The 19615-nt window shown below is 35.4% G+C and overlaps 2 protein-coding genes across 5 annotated transcripts; one reads left to right on the forward strand and one right to left on the reverse strand.

Annotated features, from left to right (window-relative positions):
• The first annotated feature begins 531 nt into the window (after nt 1–531).
• Nucleotides 532–3621, forward strand: LOC140957127 (B3 domain-containing protein At3g19184-like). Of its 4 annotated transcripts, none has more exons than XM_073414258.1 (7): nt 532–777; nt 857–958; nt 1857–1888; nt 1990–2155; nt 2796–3002; nt 3167–3243; nt 3305–3621. In XM_073414258.1, exons 1-6 carry the CDS (start codon nt 649–651, stop codon nt 3212–3214), a joined length of 684 nt encoding a protein of 227 aa, XP_073270359.1. In that variant the 5' UTR covers nt 532–648; the 3' UTR covers nt 3215–3243; nt 3305–3621. The 4 variants fall into 4 exon arrangements, with proteins under 4 accessions (XP_073270359.1, XP_073270361.1, XP_073270360.1 ...); XM_073414260.1 differs by having other exon boundaries at nt 3167–3231; XM_073414259.1 differs by having other exon boundaries at nt 3167–3228.
• Nucleotides 3622–3700: 79 nt separating this feature from the next.
• On the reverse strand, nt 3701–17638 carry LOC140957126 (uncharacterized). Its single transcript, XM_073414256.1, has 17 exons — nt 17375–17638; nt 17106–17287; nt 16711–16816; nt 16475–16551; nt 15505–15592; nt 9080–9269; nt 8357–8483; nt 8092–8172; nt 6934–7035; nt 6714–6809; nt 6446–6520; nt 5837–5956; nt 4768–4896; nt 4574–4651; nt 4336–4422; nt 4030–4116; nt 3701–3947 (listed from the first exon to the last, which is right to left on the reverse strand). Exons 1-17 carry the CDS (start codon nt 17601–17603, stop codon nt 3897–3899), a joined length of 1905 nt encoding a protein of 634 aa, XP_073270357.1. The 5' UTR covers nt 17604–17638; the 3' UTR covers nt 3701–3896.
• Nucleotides 17639–19615: the final 1977 nt, after the last annotated feature.

Genomic DNA, 19615 nt, shown 5'->3' on the forward strand with positions numbered 1-19615 from the left:
TCATGTGAGACGGTCTCACGAGTCAATTTTGTGAAACAGATATTCTATATGGGTCATCCACGAAAAATTATTACTTTTTATGTCAAATATATTAATTTTTATTGCAAATATGGACATGATTGATCCGTCTCACGAATAAAGATATGTGAGACCGTCTTATATATGGAAGACCTACTTTCTGTGAGAAGGATTGATTTATTCCTTATTTACAAAAAAGTAATGTTTTTTGATATAAAATATAATAATTTTTATGAATCGGTTCGGGTTAAAGATCTATCTCACAAAATTGACCTTTGAGACGATATCATAATAATATTTGTATTGTAATAAATATGCCAGTTATCTAATTTTTAAAGTCTTTTGAATTTTTAAAAATATTTATTTATCTATATTTTTAAATCTTTATTAGAATTACTCATAATAATAAGAAAATATATTGAAGCAAAAATTATAATATCTAAACAAAAATAATGATTATATAAGATTTTTAAAATAAATATAAGCACCTACTCCAGGCCCCGGGGTAATTCATTCATTCAAATTTGAAATAAGCGAGAAGCGAATCGATTCCAACGGTCGCTTCATCTTCCTTAGTTCATTCTCGCACAGATTCGGAAAGAAACCCATAAAAGATCCTCCATCTCAAAAATGGTCGCCACGAAGAGAGTGGCGTATGAGGTGAGCAGGCTGCAAAGGCTAGAAGAGAACAAGAAAAGAATGGAAGAACTCAATCTCAACAAGCTGGCTCAAGATCTGCGCATCCAAAAACCTTCTCCTGTACGTACGCATAGCACCACCTTAAAGATCTTTCCATTTTTTCTTTGTGGATTTTGATGTCGTTTTCGGGCTTCTACAGATGAAGAAAATGAAGGCTAAGGCGCCGAAACAACCATTGGACCCGTCTTCGGTGAGGCGGTCGAGCCGTGTTGCGGATTTACCGCCTCGAAGCTACAAAGAAGTCAGTAGCTCTCTGCCATTCTCTATCCTTAACCCTATTTGTGGATGTTACTTTAGCTTTTTATATTGGGATGCCCTACTTCTTTGGTGTTCTAGAGGCTCATTTCCTTACTATGAGGATAAGTGCAAGGTGTTTCAGCTACTAAGCTGGAAACACAAAGTTGGACTCGAAACCGAGAAGTCGATTTTTTTTTTTCTGTAACACGATGAGGATATTCAGCTAGTACTATAGTAAAGAAAAAATTGAGAGATTGGTGGTATGACCTAGTGGTCACCTTCTTCATGATTCACTGTTGTGTTTCTTTTGGTTTTATGTGCAATTTCTTCATGCCTTATCACTAAAACAATGGCGAAAAGCGGAACAATTCATCAAGTAAGTTTTCCTTCTTAGATGGATGGTGGAAGCAAAGCAGCTTGCACGTTAACGAAATATTAAGGATTTAGCAACTAAGGTAACTACCAATGTATGTTTAGCAGGGAATTTGGTTCCCATTAAGTAGAGAGTCGGGTTCCAGTCTTGTGAACAGGGAGACAGGGGTCGGAAGATCTTCTCTGTAGTGAACCCAACCTTGCTCCAATCAGCTTGACTCTGGATTAGTCTATGTCTAATGTGGCCCCTGGAAACAGGTGATTTAATGTATATTTAGAAGGAAAACTCACACTTTGAATGGGCAAACTACTTTATATGCCGGTCGCCCCCGCTGAGACTGTGTTAGCAAAATCTCTGAAAAGATGATCTTTGTTTTCATTTCTTCCACCTACTATTTCCTACTTTGGTTTCCAGATTTTTTTGACCATATTCAAGAACCCTTTCTAGGTATAAGTCCGTTTATATCACGCGAAATCATCTACATAGCCACGCAAGTCTCGTTAACCGATTCATTTCATCGTATTTGTAGGTTCCAATAGAACCTATGGGGAGGCCAAGGAGGTGAGCCTATTGATAACATTTAACATTTTGAGTTCATCGGATTATCAATGAAAAACTCGATAAGATTTCAGTTTTTTGAATCGTTGGGTGTTGGATTCCAGTTATGGTTACAGACGAAGGGATTTGTCGAATAGAGTGTATGCCTCGGATGAAGATAGAGAGTATGCCACACAACGAGCAGAGGTTCTTCAATCAGGCCTAGATCAAGATATTCCAAGCTTTGTAAAGCCCATGCTTCAATCACATGTCACAGGAGGATTCTGGCTGGTATGTTGGTTTAGATACATCTTTTCAATTTTGATCTAATTTCATAAAACATAGTTTGAAATTCGACCCTTCTTAAACTGACAATTATAATGCAAAAAAATCCTAAAATTATGAAGGAACTAAAGCTAAAAAGTTGGCATACTTCCAGTGTTTTATGCATAAGGTGGCCATACATTATTTCATGTTTGATGAAATGATTCATAAATCCATCGGTTCTCTTAGCGTGGAAAATTTATTATCTGATATTTATGGTCCCCAAATGAGAAAAACTTAAAATTTCATCGATAATTTTTATTAAACCACAAGTTTTATACGTCTTATGCGCTGCCCTAGCAGCCGCCTAATATTGAAGTTTTGTACCTGCCATATAGATAATGTCGTGAAGATGTACTATCGTACGAGGATGTCGTTGCTTCGTTTTGTGTAAAAATGACAGATTGTGAAGTTTGCCTGGACTCTTCAGGACCAATGAAGAAAATGAATTTTGATAACCATTGCTGGTTTCTCATTTATGATAGAATAGAATAATAGATACACTATATGTTGACTGTTGAGGGAGATGGAGCAAGATTTCTTGAATCCAAAATGAGAGAGACCTGTAGTTTGATGCTTCATCTACATGTGACGTTAATTTGAGTAGGGTCTTCCACTCCACTTCTGCAAGAAACACCTTCCAAACAGAGATGTAATAGTGAACTTAGTTGATGAAGACGGGGTAGAATCCCCAACCAAGTATCTTGCTCAAAAGACAGGGCTCAGTGGCGGATGGAGGGGCTTTGCTATTGATCACGAGCTGGTTGATGGCGATGCAGTCGTTTTCCAACTAATCGATCAGAAAACATTCAAAGTAATTACCCTAAACCCAAAAATTTTCAATGGATTGTTGGTCATTTGCTGAAGATATCTGTTCTTGCATGCGCTTTTATTTACTAAAACCCCAGAAATTTAAATCTTGGATAGTTGAGTGCTTACTTATTCTGAAATGATTTTTATTAAATTTGTGAATTCCAGGTCTACATAATCAGGGTAAATGAACCTGGAGATGGCAGCGATCATTGATTCGGCATCAAACTGTAGTAAATTCAAAGGTTTTTTTTTTCTGTATCTTCTAAAGACCCACAACTCGGTAATCCAATCTTCATTTTGCAGATATCTATCTATCTCGGAGTCCACATATTTTAGCACCACCCAGGGACCTCATTTTGACATGGGCAGAAGCTTAGTTTAAAAGAAGTTTGTCTCCCAGGAGCTCCAGAGGGTTACACCATTCCCCTATTGTCAGCAAATTAGGACTCGATAACTCAAATGTGTCACTGTATTGTGATATTTAATTTGATGAACATCCATATTGTTGCTATCATGAATAACATATTTCGGAGACTATTTTCTGAGTCGTGTAACTGAATTGAGATTTGTGTGATTTAGCAAAGCAACTTGTTCATCATGAGCAATCATCTATGTTGTCATTGGTAGGACTTCATATTATTTTCAATTTAAAAACTTAAATCATAAGAATTTGGTACTTATTAGTTTGATACAAACAGCTACGGTGGAAAGACTCCGCCGAATAAGCCAAATAAATACAATCCACTCAAGTGTTACATTTCTCTGAATTCTAGGATTTAATGATACGTAAGCTTTATGGGCGTATACCAAGAACTATTGGGATGTGATGGGATTATTATTTCTCGTACATTACAAGGTTCAAACAAGTGTTCAAGAGATACTTGCCATTACTCTGTCAGAGCTTCGCTTGACGTGGGCTGAATGCTGGATCGATGCAGACAACAACCTGCAATGTTTGCAATGGACATTATAAACCCTCGATCACACAAGTGAAACCAATATGATTTGGTTGAAGAATGTAAAACTACCTTGCCGACACTTTTACCGGAATGAAGATAGTCGACAGCATCAGCAACAGAATGAATGCCAAAGAATGGTTTGGGGTCCACAGTGACCTATCAAAACCAAATATGAAATCCGTTATTAAAATGTGTAGAAGAACAATAATCCTTTTAAGCCTACAGCAATCAAGCATCCATGTGAGTTATTTGAACATGTCTCGAAATTCAAATTGACTTTCTATTTGTAACAAGGTGCAATGTTCCTTGTCACCAACTGCGTTTGTTGCCAATGAATCTGAAGAAAATAACATTAGCGAATGTGTGGATGTGTACCTTGAGCTTCCCCGAGGAATAAAGATCCACTAGCCTATCTAGATGATTTTGCCAAAAGTGAGCATATTGCACTAGGAAGAAGCCAGCCTAGAAACATTTCCGGTCAGAATTAAATTGTAGCAAATTCAAAATCTTATATATATACATAACTGCCAAAAATAGATGAAGTAAGAAAAGCCAACAATTAATTTACAAGAGATGATTGAAGCATTAAAATACTCATTCATAATTCACATACCACAGTCTGGCTCTTTGCTAGAAGCTTTTCGCACAATCCAGTATAGTTTCGTGGCTGCCATCCATGTTCTCCTTGATACTATCATGGCATGGGGTTAGATATGATATGTTGACAATAAACTAAAAGCCAAAAAAGATGCTCGCTCTGAAACTCCAGAGAAGATGCATAACTTAAATGTTTGAATCAATCCAGACCTGAGAAATCATCCCAATCACAACAAGGTGTCCATAGGTTGCCAAAGCATTCAAGCATATATCAAACATCTCACCACCAACGGACTCGTAAATAATATCAACACCTTTAGGGAATTCATTCTTTAAAACCTGGGAGAAAATGAGATAAAATGCTATGAAAAAGCACACGATATGCCATCGGGGCAGATGAAAAAACATGGTTTCAATGAAAATTAGGAAACTGGGGCAAACTAAGGCACATGTTTTTGTCTTGCCACATGGAAGTCATAGAGAATCTTATTTTCGTATGTGAGAGCTCATGACTCAAAATTGAAATTGAACCAACTTTTTGACAAATAAGATAAACATGCAGCTTAAAAGTCCCACTTATTTTCTCTCTTTATTAGAATCACCAACATACACACGGGAAAGAAAAACGGAGGAGACACTCCATTTTCTAAGAGCTTCAAGCCAGAGCAAATGACCCACAGAAATTGGGTCCACCATCAGTTAAGTATTCCCATACAAAGATTAGGTTGCTAAATGGTAGGGTTTTACAAAGGATTGAATTTGTATACGTTTATATTTGAAGAGAATCTGAGCTTATAAGTTCAGGCAACTACGAGATTTCCATTAGCTGTTAATGAACTTCATTCCCCTCAAAGAAGGCAAATTACTAGGAAAAATGAATCAACCATGGCTAGGACTAAGTGTAAGAGCTATTCAGTACCAGATAAGTAAGATCAGCAGGTCAACCAAGATGAGGGCAAAAAACTCATCTAACAAGACTAAATCCAACAAAGATAGCTAAGACAAGACATTCGGGTTTTCCTAATATCGTGTTCCATGTCCTAGACACCAGGAAAAGTAGAAAGGAAAATAAATGAGATTAATTCTCCCAAGACATGTAAATTTTAACTTTTCTGCCTCATGTCCAATGACTCGTCAACTCCCAAAGTGAAAAATATCAGGAACAACAAAAGTGTAAAAAAGCTAAACCAAGAGTTCCACTTCCAACAGACAGAAACTTCATTTACCTCGTTACGTTGCATGCCATTATTAGATTTTTGAAAAAAATCAAGAGACGTACAGTTTTTATATTTTCCACTTTATAGTCGACGACTCGATCCACTTTCAAACTTTTCAAAAGCTCTGCCTTATCTTTACCTCCACAGGTGGCAATGACTTTGTTTCCAGCTAGTTTTGCCAGCTGCACAAAGATACGGTCAATAAGAGTTAATATACGTGAGATTGAAATTGTGAATGAGACAATACTTACTGATAGATGAACAAGAAAGAACATCATACAGACAAAAAAGGAAGTTAATAACATAAAAGAAAGTCATCAACTCCCGTCAATCTCCAAAAATACTTCCAGAAAATTATTTTTATTGAGGATTTCAATTGCCCCACCACAAAAAAGAAGAAAGCTCAATTATACCAGGCATCAAGAGCACCAACTATGTAAAAAACTCTCCTCATGGTCATATGCTTATACCTTTCCCTGATTTCTAACAGTCATGAAGTTCATATATCGAGGATACTAAAGATGGGAGAAAATATTTTAAAATAAGACAGCTCTAGTGAACTTTAATGCACGATTGAATTCCCCATCGTATATTACTTTAGTGATTCATGCTTCCAGTAAGCAACAGTTAGGAACTCTTAAATGAAATGTTCCTGCATAATCAGAGAGTACCTGAACAGCAAATTGACCCGTCCCCCCAGCAGCAGCAGTAACAAGAACTGTTTTTCCTGATTCCATTTGTGCAGCCTGTGAAGTTGATAGAAGGATGAAAGGATTAGTAAATCATTCTCTTGGTGAAATGAGTTCGAATAACGTCTTAAACAAAGGATTTGTCAAACAATCATCCAATTGCAGTGTGGTGCATGTTTCAGCATAAAGAAGGAAGAAGAGAAAACAAAATGAGATTAAAAAACGGATCTCAAACATCAGCAGAAAGCACCTTTTCTAGAGCTATGGATGCTGTCAGTCCAGAGGTGAGCATAGCAACAATTTCTGGATCTGGTCTTGCAACAGGAAGTATATGTTTTGAATGTACCTAAATTACCGGGAAAAATCAATGATGTAAATATTTTACAATTTTTTTTTAAAAAAAGTAGAATCAAATTAATGATGAAAGGTACCACATGTATGAAAGTTTAGACAAATATTGAATGTCTGACCGTGGTGAATTCAGCGTAACTTCCAAATGTCATGATTGCCGCAGGGGTTCCAACTTTTAAGTGCTTAACTGAATCGCCTACACCCGCAACTATACCCACAGCCTGCAATGTAATATCTTAATTCTATAAAATGGATATGCCTGACTTTAAAATCAAAATCATATGGATAATAAAAAAACGTTTAGGCGCCACAAAATGTGTAACTAAACATACACAGAGTTAACTCTAAACTAGAACCAACTCAAAATTCAAGGGATAGATAAACTGAAATGTTCAAATTCAAATATCTGCACCATCAAATACCATCACATGTTTGGGAAGCTTTCTTAATAGATAAAAGCATTTTCTCCATCAAATAATGAAGAGAAACGAGACGTATAAGTTCACATGATGCATAATAAGCTCTCAAGTACATAGTATTCATTAAATAAACTGACCAATTTAAAACTAACATTTAGAAAGTATGATCACTGCCCACAAAGCTGAAATATTGTGGAGATATGCCATCAGAATGTCAAGAATGGTAACAAAAATAACAAAAGTTAGCATTTCCTAGTCCTCATCTGACGTCTCTCACCACTTACAAGGTGCATATGATAAATAAACTCAAGTTCTTGGTCTAGTAAGAAACGAAGGAAAAGCAAGCTGGAAAGTTTTTTCTTTAAGAGTTCAGAAGGATACAGAGGATGAACATGTACACATGGACTTGGCAGCACAAATTTTTTTAAAAAAAATCCTGGCACAGCCATCTTAAAAAGCAGAGTTGAAATGCCTCTATGTTTGGAAAGAAAAATAGTCGAACCCAAGGATCATAAAGTCACACTTGCCTTTTCTGACCATGCATTTAAATCAGATATATATGTACCAGATGGAGTATTTTACTATATTAAGATGTGTTTTATTTCTGATGAAACTGCTGAATACAAAACAGAAAGAAAAAAAAAAGAGATAGAATCTGAAACAGGAAAGTCTGACTAGGAAAAGTCGTTGAATAACATATAAATCTTAAAAAGGAAAGAAACACTGAAACTAAATGTTGAAAACTATTGCGTGGCATGAAGAATTATATGCAGTTTTGGCTGAAGTTTAGTTTGTCTCTTTCAACCTGAAATCTTTACTAATAGCATCAACAAAAGTATAAAGCAAGTGTTTACTAACCTCAAAACCAGCATCGAATGGAAGTCGAGAAGCAAGGTCGGTACCGCCCCCACTAAAGTATCGTCCAGAGCTAAAATTCACCTGTCCAGAGTTAGTTTTCATTTATAAGCATTTCAAGCTTAAGAAAGATATATACTCATCAATAGAATAAATACTACTCAGCCATTGGAATCCTCTTTGATGATGCCAGTTCATATCTACACAAACTCTGTTAATTATTTGGACCAAAAGATTGAAAAAAAATGTTTTATGGAGAAAACCTTACATCACTAGCATTAACTCCGGCATAGATGATTTTCAAAAGAACATGATCTGGTTTAAGTGACAATCTCAGAGGAGCCCGAACTACACTTGTAGCACTATGGAAGTTGTGACTCAGCGTGTGAACAACTCTAGAGGAAAAGATCAAACAAATAAGCGTCAAAATAAAATATTAAACAGATGATTTGATATGGAAAGTATAGTAGAAGACAGTTTCTATGATGAATGTTCTTAATGAAGCTTCACTTTCAAAATCATTAAATTGTTAACAAGACAAAATAACAATTGAGTACGCCCTGTAAAAATTGATCATGTTCCAAAATAAATAAGCATTATGATTAGGACAAACCTTCCTTCGGCGGGTAAAACTAAAACAACACCATTCATAGAATCAGTAACTATTCCTCTATACTTGTACACAGAGCTGCTCTAATATCTTTATATTAGCCGTCACCATTTATGATAATTTCAATTTGAATCACAAAAAAAACACGACAAGATACAAGGAATCATCATTTGCTAGGTTAATTTTTATCAAAGAGTATATGTGAAAAAATTAGCAATAACATATTTTTTTCCAACTTTAGAATATCATTTCACTAGGACATGAATGAACGATGTCCCTTTGTGTTCACCAAATTGTTGTGGTTTTCAAAAATTTATTTACCAGGCAAACCAAATGAATTTCTAGTAATTTTGAGGCAAAATGCTAAACATTTTTGCTTACATCTTCTGAAAATTTTGGGGGAGTTGAATGTTAATTGGGACTACTTCTGGAGGTTTTCTCCTCGATGTTCTAGGCCATAGACGATATTTTTCTTCTTCTGCAGGAGTTGGCCAATATTCCATACCCCTTCTGTTAGATATCCACAAGCAAGACCCAGCTTTACTTTCATCTGTAATAAGCTCATAAGCACCTACATAAGTTGGAAATACAGAGATGAAGTTAAGAAAACAGTTTCTGCACCAAGAAAATAAATACTTTTAACAAACATCTAGAATCATGAAAACTTCAAGCTAGAAAACTTATTCCCACGCAGAAGGATCATTTTTGTTCAGTAAATGAAATTTAGTTTTTATTACAGAGCATACACATATTCACAAAACCGTTGTTCATCATTCACATGATTTTGCTGCACCACTTCGTAACTTTCTGAAAAGACCACAAGATTAAAACTCACAATAACAGATTGGAAAACACTAGAAACACTCAAGGACTGATCACAACACTTAGAAAATAGAGATTGGAACAAACAATTGAATTCAACTTGGAGTAAACTCCAACAATTGCAGTGAAGCTGTAATTTCCAGAAAAGAAAATGACAAGATGGAAAAAAATCACTCTCCTTCCCAATTGCCAACTAGCCAAGCTAGCTCGCACTCTAACAATATATTTTTCCTCCCCTCTCCCCCTAAATTCCCTTCACTTTCTTGTGTCATACCTAACTCCTCTCTCTCCCCTTTTTTGTTGGGCCTTCTTTCCTCTTCTATAGACCTTGTAAGTTGTCGGGCTTTTTTCTTGGGCCACTCTTAACCGCGGGTCCGTAACACTCTCTCTTTCTTTTTTTTCCATTCTTATGTAGAAACAAGGGAACCAATCTCATATGTTATAGCAGATGTTATAATTGTTAGGGATTACACCGAAGCGATAACGATCGTGATGAAAAAAATTGCGGAATAAAATAATCAACAAGAACACAAATATTTACGTGGTTCAACCAATTTAGGCTACGTCCGCGGAGCTACTGCTGATATTTTATAACAGGAGAAATATTACAACAAGTTTATACAACAATACACTAAATATCTTATACTCCCAACCCGAGTATGATCGAGAAAAATAATTTCTACAACTCATACAATAGAACACTCGACACTCAAATGCTCTCTCTATTATACTAAGCTTTGAAAGCTCTTGATTTTGGGATGCTATAAACTGAAACGAAAGAGTTCTATTTATAGGTGCAAAAACGCGTTTCCAACGAGGAAACGCGTTAAAATAAAAAATATGTTTCTTTCGTCAACTATTGCTGCACGGTTTCCTTGTCAAATTTCGATTTATTTCCAAAACATGTCGACAGCTCATGAAATTTAATAAATGAATCTGATTATGACAACTCACCTAACATTTCTCCCACTCGAAGGCTTGATTTCAATCATGACTTCACACCATTAATGCAGCAACTCATATCTCCTCATTTAATCTTGCATTCCAACTGAAGTTGAACACAACTTCAGTTTGTCAATGGTTACCATCTTCGTTAGAAAATGGATTTTTACTACCAGAAATCTTCTCAAGCATCAAGACTCCATCTTCCAGCACTGATATGATGAAATGGTACCTAACCTGTATATGCTTTGTCCTAGCATGATAAACAAGATTTTTTGCTAAATGAATAGCACTCTGACTGTCACAGTGTAATGTGCTACCTTCAAACTTCTGACTCAATTCTTCCAGAAAGGATTTCAACCATATCATCTCCTTGCTAGCTTCTGTTACAACAACGTACTCAGCCTCAGTAGTTGAAAGCGCAACTAGTTTTTGCAGTTTAGACACCCAGCTTACAACCGTACCACCTAATGTGAACACATACCCAGTAGTACTTTTTCTGCCATCTTGGTCACCACCCATGTCGGCCTCGACAAAACCTTGTAAGCCCAAATTTGACCTTCTGAAGCATAAAAATAAACTAGCAGTACCTTTCAAATACCTCAGAATCCATTTAACTGCTTCCCAGTGTTGTTTTCCTAGATTGCTCATAAACCTGCTCACAACTCCCACTGCATGTGCTATGTCTGGTCTTGTATACGCCATTGCATACATGAGGCTTCCGACAGCAGAAGCATAAGGAACCTTGTTCATATAAGCCTGCTCCTGCTCCGACGATGGTGATTGTGTTTTGGTTAGTTTAAAATGACTAGTCAAAAGAGTACTCACAAGTTTAGCTTCATTCATGTTAAATATGCTAATCACTTTTTTCATGTACTCTTCTTGAGATTACTTCAAGATTACATTCACCCGATCTCTAAAATCCTCATTCCAAAGATTTGCTTTGCAACCCCCAAATCCTTCATAGATAATTCTTTTGACAACTGTTTCTTGAGTTTATCAATTTTCTCCAGACAAGCTCCTACTATCAACATATCATCTACGTATAACAGTAGAATGATATAAGAACCATCAAGCTTCTTCACATAACAACAATGATCAACCTGACACCTCAGGAAACCATAATTACTCATGAATTCATCAAACTTTTTGTACCACTGTCTTGGAGCTTATTTGAGACTGTACAAGCTCTTCTGAAGTTTGCACACCATTTTCTCTTTTTCCTATACTTCGAAACCCTGTGGCGGCTTCTTATAAATTTCTTCATCTAGGTCACCATGAAGAAATGCCGTTCTTACATCTAACTACTCCAGACGTAAATTTTCTTATGCCACTAATCCGAGTACAGTCCTGATAGTGGTTAACTTAACCACTGAAGAGAAAATCTCAGTGTAATAAATGCATTCTTTTTGTTTAAAACCTTTTACAACAAGCCTTGCCTTGCACTGCTTGCTACCATCATGTTTTTCTTTTAATCGGTACACCCACTTGTTAGGTAATGTTTTTTTGCCTTGCGGAAGTTCTATCAACTCTAACGTCTGATTGGATGATAGTGAATTCATCTCATCTTCCATCGCTAACTCCCACTTGATCGAATCGTCATTTTCATAGCCTCTTCATAGGTCTCCGGTTCACCTTTGTCTGTCATTAAATATAGTGAAGTGCAGGGGAGTGAATCTCCTAAGTTCAAACACAGGAGTTTGTGGGTCATCATCTTGTACAGTCGCTTCTTCATTTTCCTTATTATTGCTTTTCGATTCATTCACGAGAATATCTGTCGATGACACTTCATCAGTCTTCTTGACTTCAGGACATTCATCTTCGACTCCAATGTCTGACTTGTCCTTGTACAATACTTGTTCATTGAAGATTACATCTCTGCTCTGAATGATCTTTCGATTTTGGTCATCCCAAAAACGATAACCAAACTCATTATCTCCATAACCAATAAAGAAACACTTCTTTGATTTCGGATCAAGTTTTCTTCTGCTAGCTAAGTCAATATGAACATAAGATAAACATCCAAGCACTTTCAAAAAAGAAAGGTTTACTTATTTGCCGCTCCATACCTCTTCTCGGGTATTCTGCAGTCAAGCGGTACCGAAGGTCCCCTGTTGATCAGATATGCTGCAGTGTTAACAACATCAGCCCAGAATGATTTTGATAATCCAGAATGTAATCTCATGCTCCTCGCACGTTCATTCAAGGTCCTGTTCATTCTTTCAGCTACACCATTATGTTGAGGTGTACCAGGAATGGTTTTCTCCATCTTGATCCCGTTCTGTGCACAATATTTCTTGAACTCATCATCTTCGTATTAACCACCAGTGTCAGATCGTAAACACTTCACCTTCAAGTTAGTATCATTCTTAACCTTGGCTTTCCATCGTTTAAAAGTCTCATAAAAATCAGATTTATTTTTCAGAAAATAAACCCAAACTTTTCGGCTCGAATCGTCGATAAATGTGACATAATATCTTGAGCCTCCAAGGGATGTTACAGAAGATGGTCCCCATACATCAGTGCGAACCAAATCCAACTTTGCTGCTTTCCGTTCTCTACCGTCTTTTGAAAAACTCACTTTTTTTTTTGTTTTCCAAAGATTCAGCTTTCACATAGTTTGTGTTCAACGGTCTTTAATTCCGATAGCTTCCCGTTTGATACAAGCATCTTCATTCCCTTCTCACTCATATGCTCAAGCTTACAATGCCATAGACTTGAATTAGCTCCAGCATCCACGGCTGCTAATGTATCTCTGGAACTGTAAGTTATATAAAGTGTTCCAGTTTTCTTTCCTCGAGCAACAATCATGACTCCTTTGTTCACTTTCCAATAACCATCGCCAAAGGTCACATTATGGCCTTCGTCGTGAAGTTGTCCCACTGAGATCAAATGGCGTGTCAATTTTGGTACATGTCTGACTTTGTTGATTTTCTAGACAGATCCATTTGACATTTTTACCCGGACATCACCCATTCCAACTATTTCCAAAGGTTTCCATCAGCCAAGAAAACTTTTCCGTAATCGCCAGCGGCGTAGTTATCAAATACATCACGATTACCAGTGGTATGAAACAAAACTCCTGTGTCATAACCCAAGAATCAACTGGGCTTTCCATGGATAGTAATAGAGTATCATGTACCTCCTCAGTAACAACATTTGCATTATTCTTTATTGATTTGCAGTTCTTTTTTAAGTGACCAATTTCACCACAGCTTCAGCATTTCAAATTATTTTCAAAAGTGTTTTTGTCTATTCAATTTCTTGATTTGGATCTACCACGCCATCGGTTAAAACTCTTTTCGTTACTCCTCCCTCTTCCTCTGTTTTCGAGATTTAGAGCAGATCTCGATGATGTCTCATCACCTGAATCTATCCTGCGAACTTCTTCAGCAAGAATTTGATCTCTGACATAACTGAATTGTAGTTTTCTTTTTCCAACAGAGTTGCTAACTGCTGCCTGCATCGGTTCTCAAACATTTGGTAAAGACATCATAAGAATAAGTACACGAATCTCATAATCAAAATTAATTTCAACTGATCATTTATGTGTTTAGCCACCGAAGCACATTCTCCCATTTTCAAGTTGAATATATTTTCATGAGATATACTTTGTTGTTTGCTGATGGCTTCTCGTACATGTTCGATTCAATGGACATCATCTCTTATGTGGTTTGTGCATCCGTCACGTTATGTGTCACGTTCTTCGTTGGGGTCAAACGTATTACACCTAACACCCATCCTTCAAGGAGTTCTCAGTCATCATCTTCCATCTTTTCTGGCTTCAATCCAGATAGAGGTTGATGCAACTTCTTGCTATACAGATAATCTCTAATCTGTAACCGCCAGAACGAAAAATCTGTTCCGTTGAACTTGTTGATTCCCGGTCCCGATCCATCATCTCCGGCTATCACTTCTCTAGCCTTAGCAAAAAATCTTTTCTGATGTGGAAGATCGGACAAAGCTGCAACCACATAGCATACTCAGAATTCTTAAGAATTTTTACAACAAGGCTCTGATATCAGTTGTTAGGGGTTACACCGAAGCGATAACGATCGTGATGAAAAAAATTGCGGAATAAAATAATCAACAAGAACATAAATATTTACGCGGTTCACCCAATTTAGGCTACGTCCACGGAGCTACTGCTAATCTTTTATAACATGAGAAATATTACAACAAGTGTATACAACGATATACTAAATATCTCACACTCCCAATCTGAGTATAATCGAGAAAATAACTCCAACTCACACAAAAGAGCTCTTGATTTTGGGATGCTATAAACTGAAACGAAAGAGTTCTATTTATAGGCGTCACGCTAAAATGAAAAATATGTTTCCTTCGTCAATTATTGCTGCTCGGTTTCCTTGTCAAATTTCGCTTCATTTCCAAAACATGTGGATAGCTCGTGCAATTTAATAAATGAATCCGATTATGACATACCACCTAACAATAATACACACAAAGACCATAATGTCATGCCCACTTTCCAGTTAATACCAACCAGGAATTTTTTATTAAATTCTGTTATAGAATGGAAACAAATATCAGAGGTTTCTAATACAACATATCAGGAAACCATGAAAAGAATGAGAATATTACTTTAGCCTATCTACTGGCATTTTGTTTCTGGTGATTAACATATTATGCTATACCAACAGGAGAACTTCGAGGTTCACGGATGATGACCTAGAAGTAATGGCAACCATTGTTCCAACTGACATGATACTGAATATTTTCCCACTTTTATTTCCCCGGTTATGAGATTGACTAGGTCATGCATAAAAGTGAATAAAAAACAATAGAATTAGGAATTATTATCTACTTCAAATACTAATCTCCATTATTTTATTTTTAAGATTTGCAAAACAAATGGGAATGATAATGAAAAGGACTATTGTCTACAATATTTGTAAGAAACTTGCCAAGAACAACGAATCAACTCCTGCACATCAATGATATAACATCATAAGTGCAATCTGGTATCTAATGATTGACATAAGATGTATAAACATTCGGGAGTATATGTTAGAACTTACCTTTTACCACTGAATCCATTGGTAGGAAACCCCCAAGAAGATTAATAAGCTTAGGATCCATCTTAGAGGCCAATTCTGTTTGAATGAACTGCACGAAAGAATAGCTAGCAGCAATAAAATGTATGTTCGTAGAGACTTACAGTATATTAGTTGATTATTGTAATACAGCTCAGAATGCCTCATAATAACCCAATGTGGGAATAGTACAATGGCCACAATACAAGTTACAACCACTTCAAATCTTTTGCTGGTCACTCCAACATGGATGTTTAAAAAACCAAATTTCTTAGCAAACAACCAGAACATAAATAAACAAACGTGCAAACATTTACATACATGCATGCTTGCACATATGCATAAAAAAATTCTGACACCACGATGATAGATTCATTTGATAATCAGTCATGATGAGTAAGTGACTCAAAACAGTACTAACTCTGCTCCCAAATCATCTTCTTGGGTTTTCTATGTTGTTGTCTTTCTAGTTTATGGTACCCATCTGTTTGGTTCTTTCGATGGTAATTCAGATAACATGTTTAAGGCTCCAGGTAACTATAGGAACAAAGACACATTTTGCCAAAATTGATTCCCCAATGACTTTAGGTGAAGCTAGAACAACCTAAGTCTAGTCTATCCTTCTATTAGTCATCTCCTTGCCCTTTCCGTGGTCTCCAGGTTTATAGGCAGATCAAATAATTTTTTCATGAAAAAGTAAATCAAATGTGAAGACGGAATCTATTACAAGTGGAAGCTTTCTGGTCAATATGCTAAACATGTTCATTACAGTGATTTTGATTTTCTTTGCTGAAAAAAAGAGTACTTTTAATTGAATGCAACAAAGGTTTAATTCTTTTTTAAAAAAACAAAAGTTTAATCCTTTCTTCTGTGAAGCGGGATAAAACGAGGGTTCAGTTTTCTTTTTTCTGTGAAGTAGAATTGTAAGCAAATATAAAACTTAGACATGGCTAACCTCAGGACAGAGTGCATTAATACGGATTCCTTGTCGCTTGTAAAGAGCAAGTGATCTCGTGAATAACACAACTCCTCCTGAGAGAGGAATTTTCTCTTATCAGATAAATAAATAGTCTTGAAGAAAAGAAAAACGCTAATATTATAGACCAAGATAATTATGGCATGGCAGAGACATAAAGTTAGAGTACACAGACAAGCACAACCAAAAAAAAGGAAAAAAAGAAAAAGACGAACCTTTGGCGCCAGAATAAATAGGGTCAGCATACATTGGGTACAAACCCGAAGCCGAGCCCACATTGATGATCACACCAGGTTTCTTTCTTGCTTTCATCGCCTGAATCTGTGCACCAAATCAAGACAATTAAATTATAGCCACCTGCTGAAGAACCACAAATTAACATGTAAAAGATGAATATACAGAGGAGTAAAGTTAACAGCCAATAACTAATCAGAAGACCTCTCCAACTTTATCCACAAATCTGTACAAAACCATCATATACAGCATACTCTCACATCTATAAACTGAACTGTCACCCTATCGGAGTATCAGCTTGAGTTCGTTTTTGTAAACAGATGGAACATATATTCCGATAAAATAAAGCAATGAATCTATCTAAGTAAAATCATACCGCTAATCGAGTGCAATCGATAACACCGATAAGATTAACATCAATAGCGCGTCTCCATGATTTAGAACCATCAGTTTCGTCAGTATAAAATGAAATCGGAGTCGCAATTCCAGCACAATTAATACAGATATCCAACCCTCCATAAGTCTCAACGTGCTTCTCGAAAGCCGCCGCGATTTCATCTAAACACAAAATCAGACGATTCACGAATGCACGAACAAATCAATAGCGTTTCTTCAGCAAAAACAATGATAAAATTTGCAACTTACTCTTGTCTGTGACATCGCACTTGATGAATAAAACCGGCGTAAAAGTCAGATTGGAATGGAATTTAGACACTTCCGTTCCCGCGAGCGATGCAGCTTCTTTTCCTTTCTCTTCAGAAAAATCGACAACGGTGATGAAAATTCCTCTCTGAGCGAGCGCCAATACCAAAGCTCTACCGATGCCGGTGGCGCCGCCGGTGACTAAAGCTGAAAGGCCTGGCCGGAGCTCCATTGTTGCCCAGAGTGGTCGATGTTTACTGGGAGGTAATATATGTGTGCGTGTATATATATATATATATATATAATCATCAGCTCTGGGGTGACGTGGTACAGTTGTTCTTTAGCGCCAAGCGGCTTTCTTTGTTCATACCGCCGTAATTATATAATTTCTTTAATAATTTGTTTTTTGATCAAAATGCCAAAAAAATGTTTTTGACTTTTTGTATTTTTTACGGTAGAAATCGTAACGATAAATACTTTACCACCACGTTAGTTAGTTAAATCATATTAAACAAATTCATCTAATAAAATGTTTGATAAAAAAATTGAATTTATGATCAATTAGGTAGTTTTGATATAATATAATATGATCAATTATTTTATTTTTTGTCATATAGTTTAATTCAAGAGTAGGTCTCTTGTGAGACGGTTTCATGAATATTTATCTGTGAGACGAGTCAACTCGACCGATATTCACAATAAAAAGTAATACTCTTAGCATAAAAAGTAATAATTTTTCATGAATGACCCAAATAAGATATTCGTTTCACAAAATACGACCCGTGAGACCGTTTCACACAAGTTTTTGTCTTTATTCAAATATAACACAAAGAACTAGAACCTCAATAACAAAGAAAGTTTGTTTCTTATCGAAGATCTCGATGGATAAACCGATTTGTAGGATTGAGTAGTTATTTTTATAAAAAAATTATAGTAGTTGACGACGTTGTGACAAAAATCTTTTAAATCGCGTATAACATGTTTCAATTGTTTTATCTATACAAATAATTATTCATCGCTAACATGATGGATCAACATATATATAAATTTGGGCAGATTGCTACAAAATAATTTTCGGAAATAAATTTATCAGACATGATTTCATTTACACACCCGGTGGCCGGTGCTCCTAATCTTGAAATATTGTTACAGTGTGTTTGGCAACCAGGATTTGGTAGGATTTCATAGGATTTGGATTTCAAAATCCTATTTTTACAGTTTGGCAAGGTGATTCAAAAAAAAAAATTCGGATTTGTTTAGAATTTCATGGGATTTCAATGAGTATATCCAAATCCCATCAAATTTGATAAGATTTAGTGAGATTTGGATTTTAAAAACAGACAATTACTTTTTTATCCAAATCCCATCAAATTTAATAAGATTTCTAAGGGTAGCTTAGTAAAATTTTAAAATTTCAAATTCGAATCCTTTTTTCTCCAAACAAGAAATTGATTTGTAAATACCATTTTAAAATTTTAAACCAAACACCAAATGAAATTTCAAATACTTGAATTTCCAAATCCAATGCATATTTACAAAGAACCAAACACACTGTTAAAGTCAAAATGTGGCATCGTTCAAACTAAAAACCTCAAACTCGTTGACTAAAGGATTTGTAGGAAATATATTATCGGATATTTTTTTTATTTTAAAGTGATTTTTTATATATTTTTTGAAAGTAGAAGCAAAGAGTGTTTGGAAATAAAATATTAAAGTTAACATAATTTAAACTTTGAGTATTTGGAAAAAAATTTCTTCTACTTTTTTTTTTTTTAAAAAATTTTATCAATATCCTTAATCTATATAATATTTGTAGTTTTTAATCATTTAAATTTTAGTACTTGCACCATCAATAATGTATTTATATAATTATTATTAAATTTTGAATATTTTATATCAAAATTAATTTATCTTTTTATAATATGAATGCTTGAAAATTTATATAAAATTTAATACAAAATAAAAAAACAAATGAAAAATATGTATAAATGCACAAAATATGTAATAATTGTAATAATAATAAATCTGAAAATGTAAATTATAAAAAATAAGTTTTAAATTATAAAATGTTTGTAATAAAATATGATTTTGAGTTTCATGAATTTCATTCGAAACTCTTAAAAACTCATATACAAATAAAATTTAACATTTTAAAAAATCCCCAAAAATATTTATAAAAATTGAGAGTAATTATGAAATATGATAAGTTTTTTAAAGAAGTTTTTTCGGAAGCAAGATACCCGA

Source organism: Primulina huaijiensis, chromosome 14 (assembly GCF_012295235.1).
Source record: "Primulina huaijiensis isolate GDHJ02 chromosome 14, ASM1229523v2, whole genome shotgun sequence".
Classification (NCBI taxonomy): domain Eukaryota; kingdom Viridiplantae; phylum Streptophyta; class Magnoliopsida; order Lamiales; family Gesneriaceae; genus Primulina; species Primulina huaijiensis.

Coding starts and splice junctions, on each gene's coding strand:
- LOC140957126 (XM_073414256.1), bottom strand. CDS start 17,603: ATGGAGCTCCGGCCAGGCCTTTCAGCTTTAGTCACCGGCGGCGCCACC. Junction 4,897..5,836: donor AAGTGGAAAATATAAAAACT/GTACGTCTCTTG, acceptor ATTTTCTCCCAG/GTTTTAAAGAATGAATTCCC. Junction 4,652..4,767: donor TGATTGGGATGATTTCTCAG/GTCTGGATTGAT, acceptor ATGCCATGATAG/TATCAAGGAGAACATGGATG.
- LOC140957127 (XM_073414257.1), top strand. CDS start 649: ATGGTCGCCACGAAGAGAGTGGCGTATGAGGTGAGCAGGCTGCAAAGG. Junction 959..1,856: donor CGCCTCGAAGCTACAAAGAA/GTCAGTAGCTCT, acceptor TCGTATTTGTAG/GTTCCAATAGAACCTATGGG. Junction 2,156..2,795: donor TCACAGGAGGATTCTGGCTG/GTATGTTGGTTT, acceptor TAATTTGAGTAG/GGTCTTCCACTCCACTTCTG.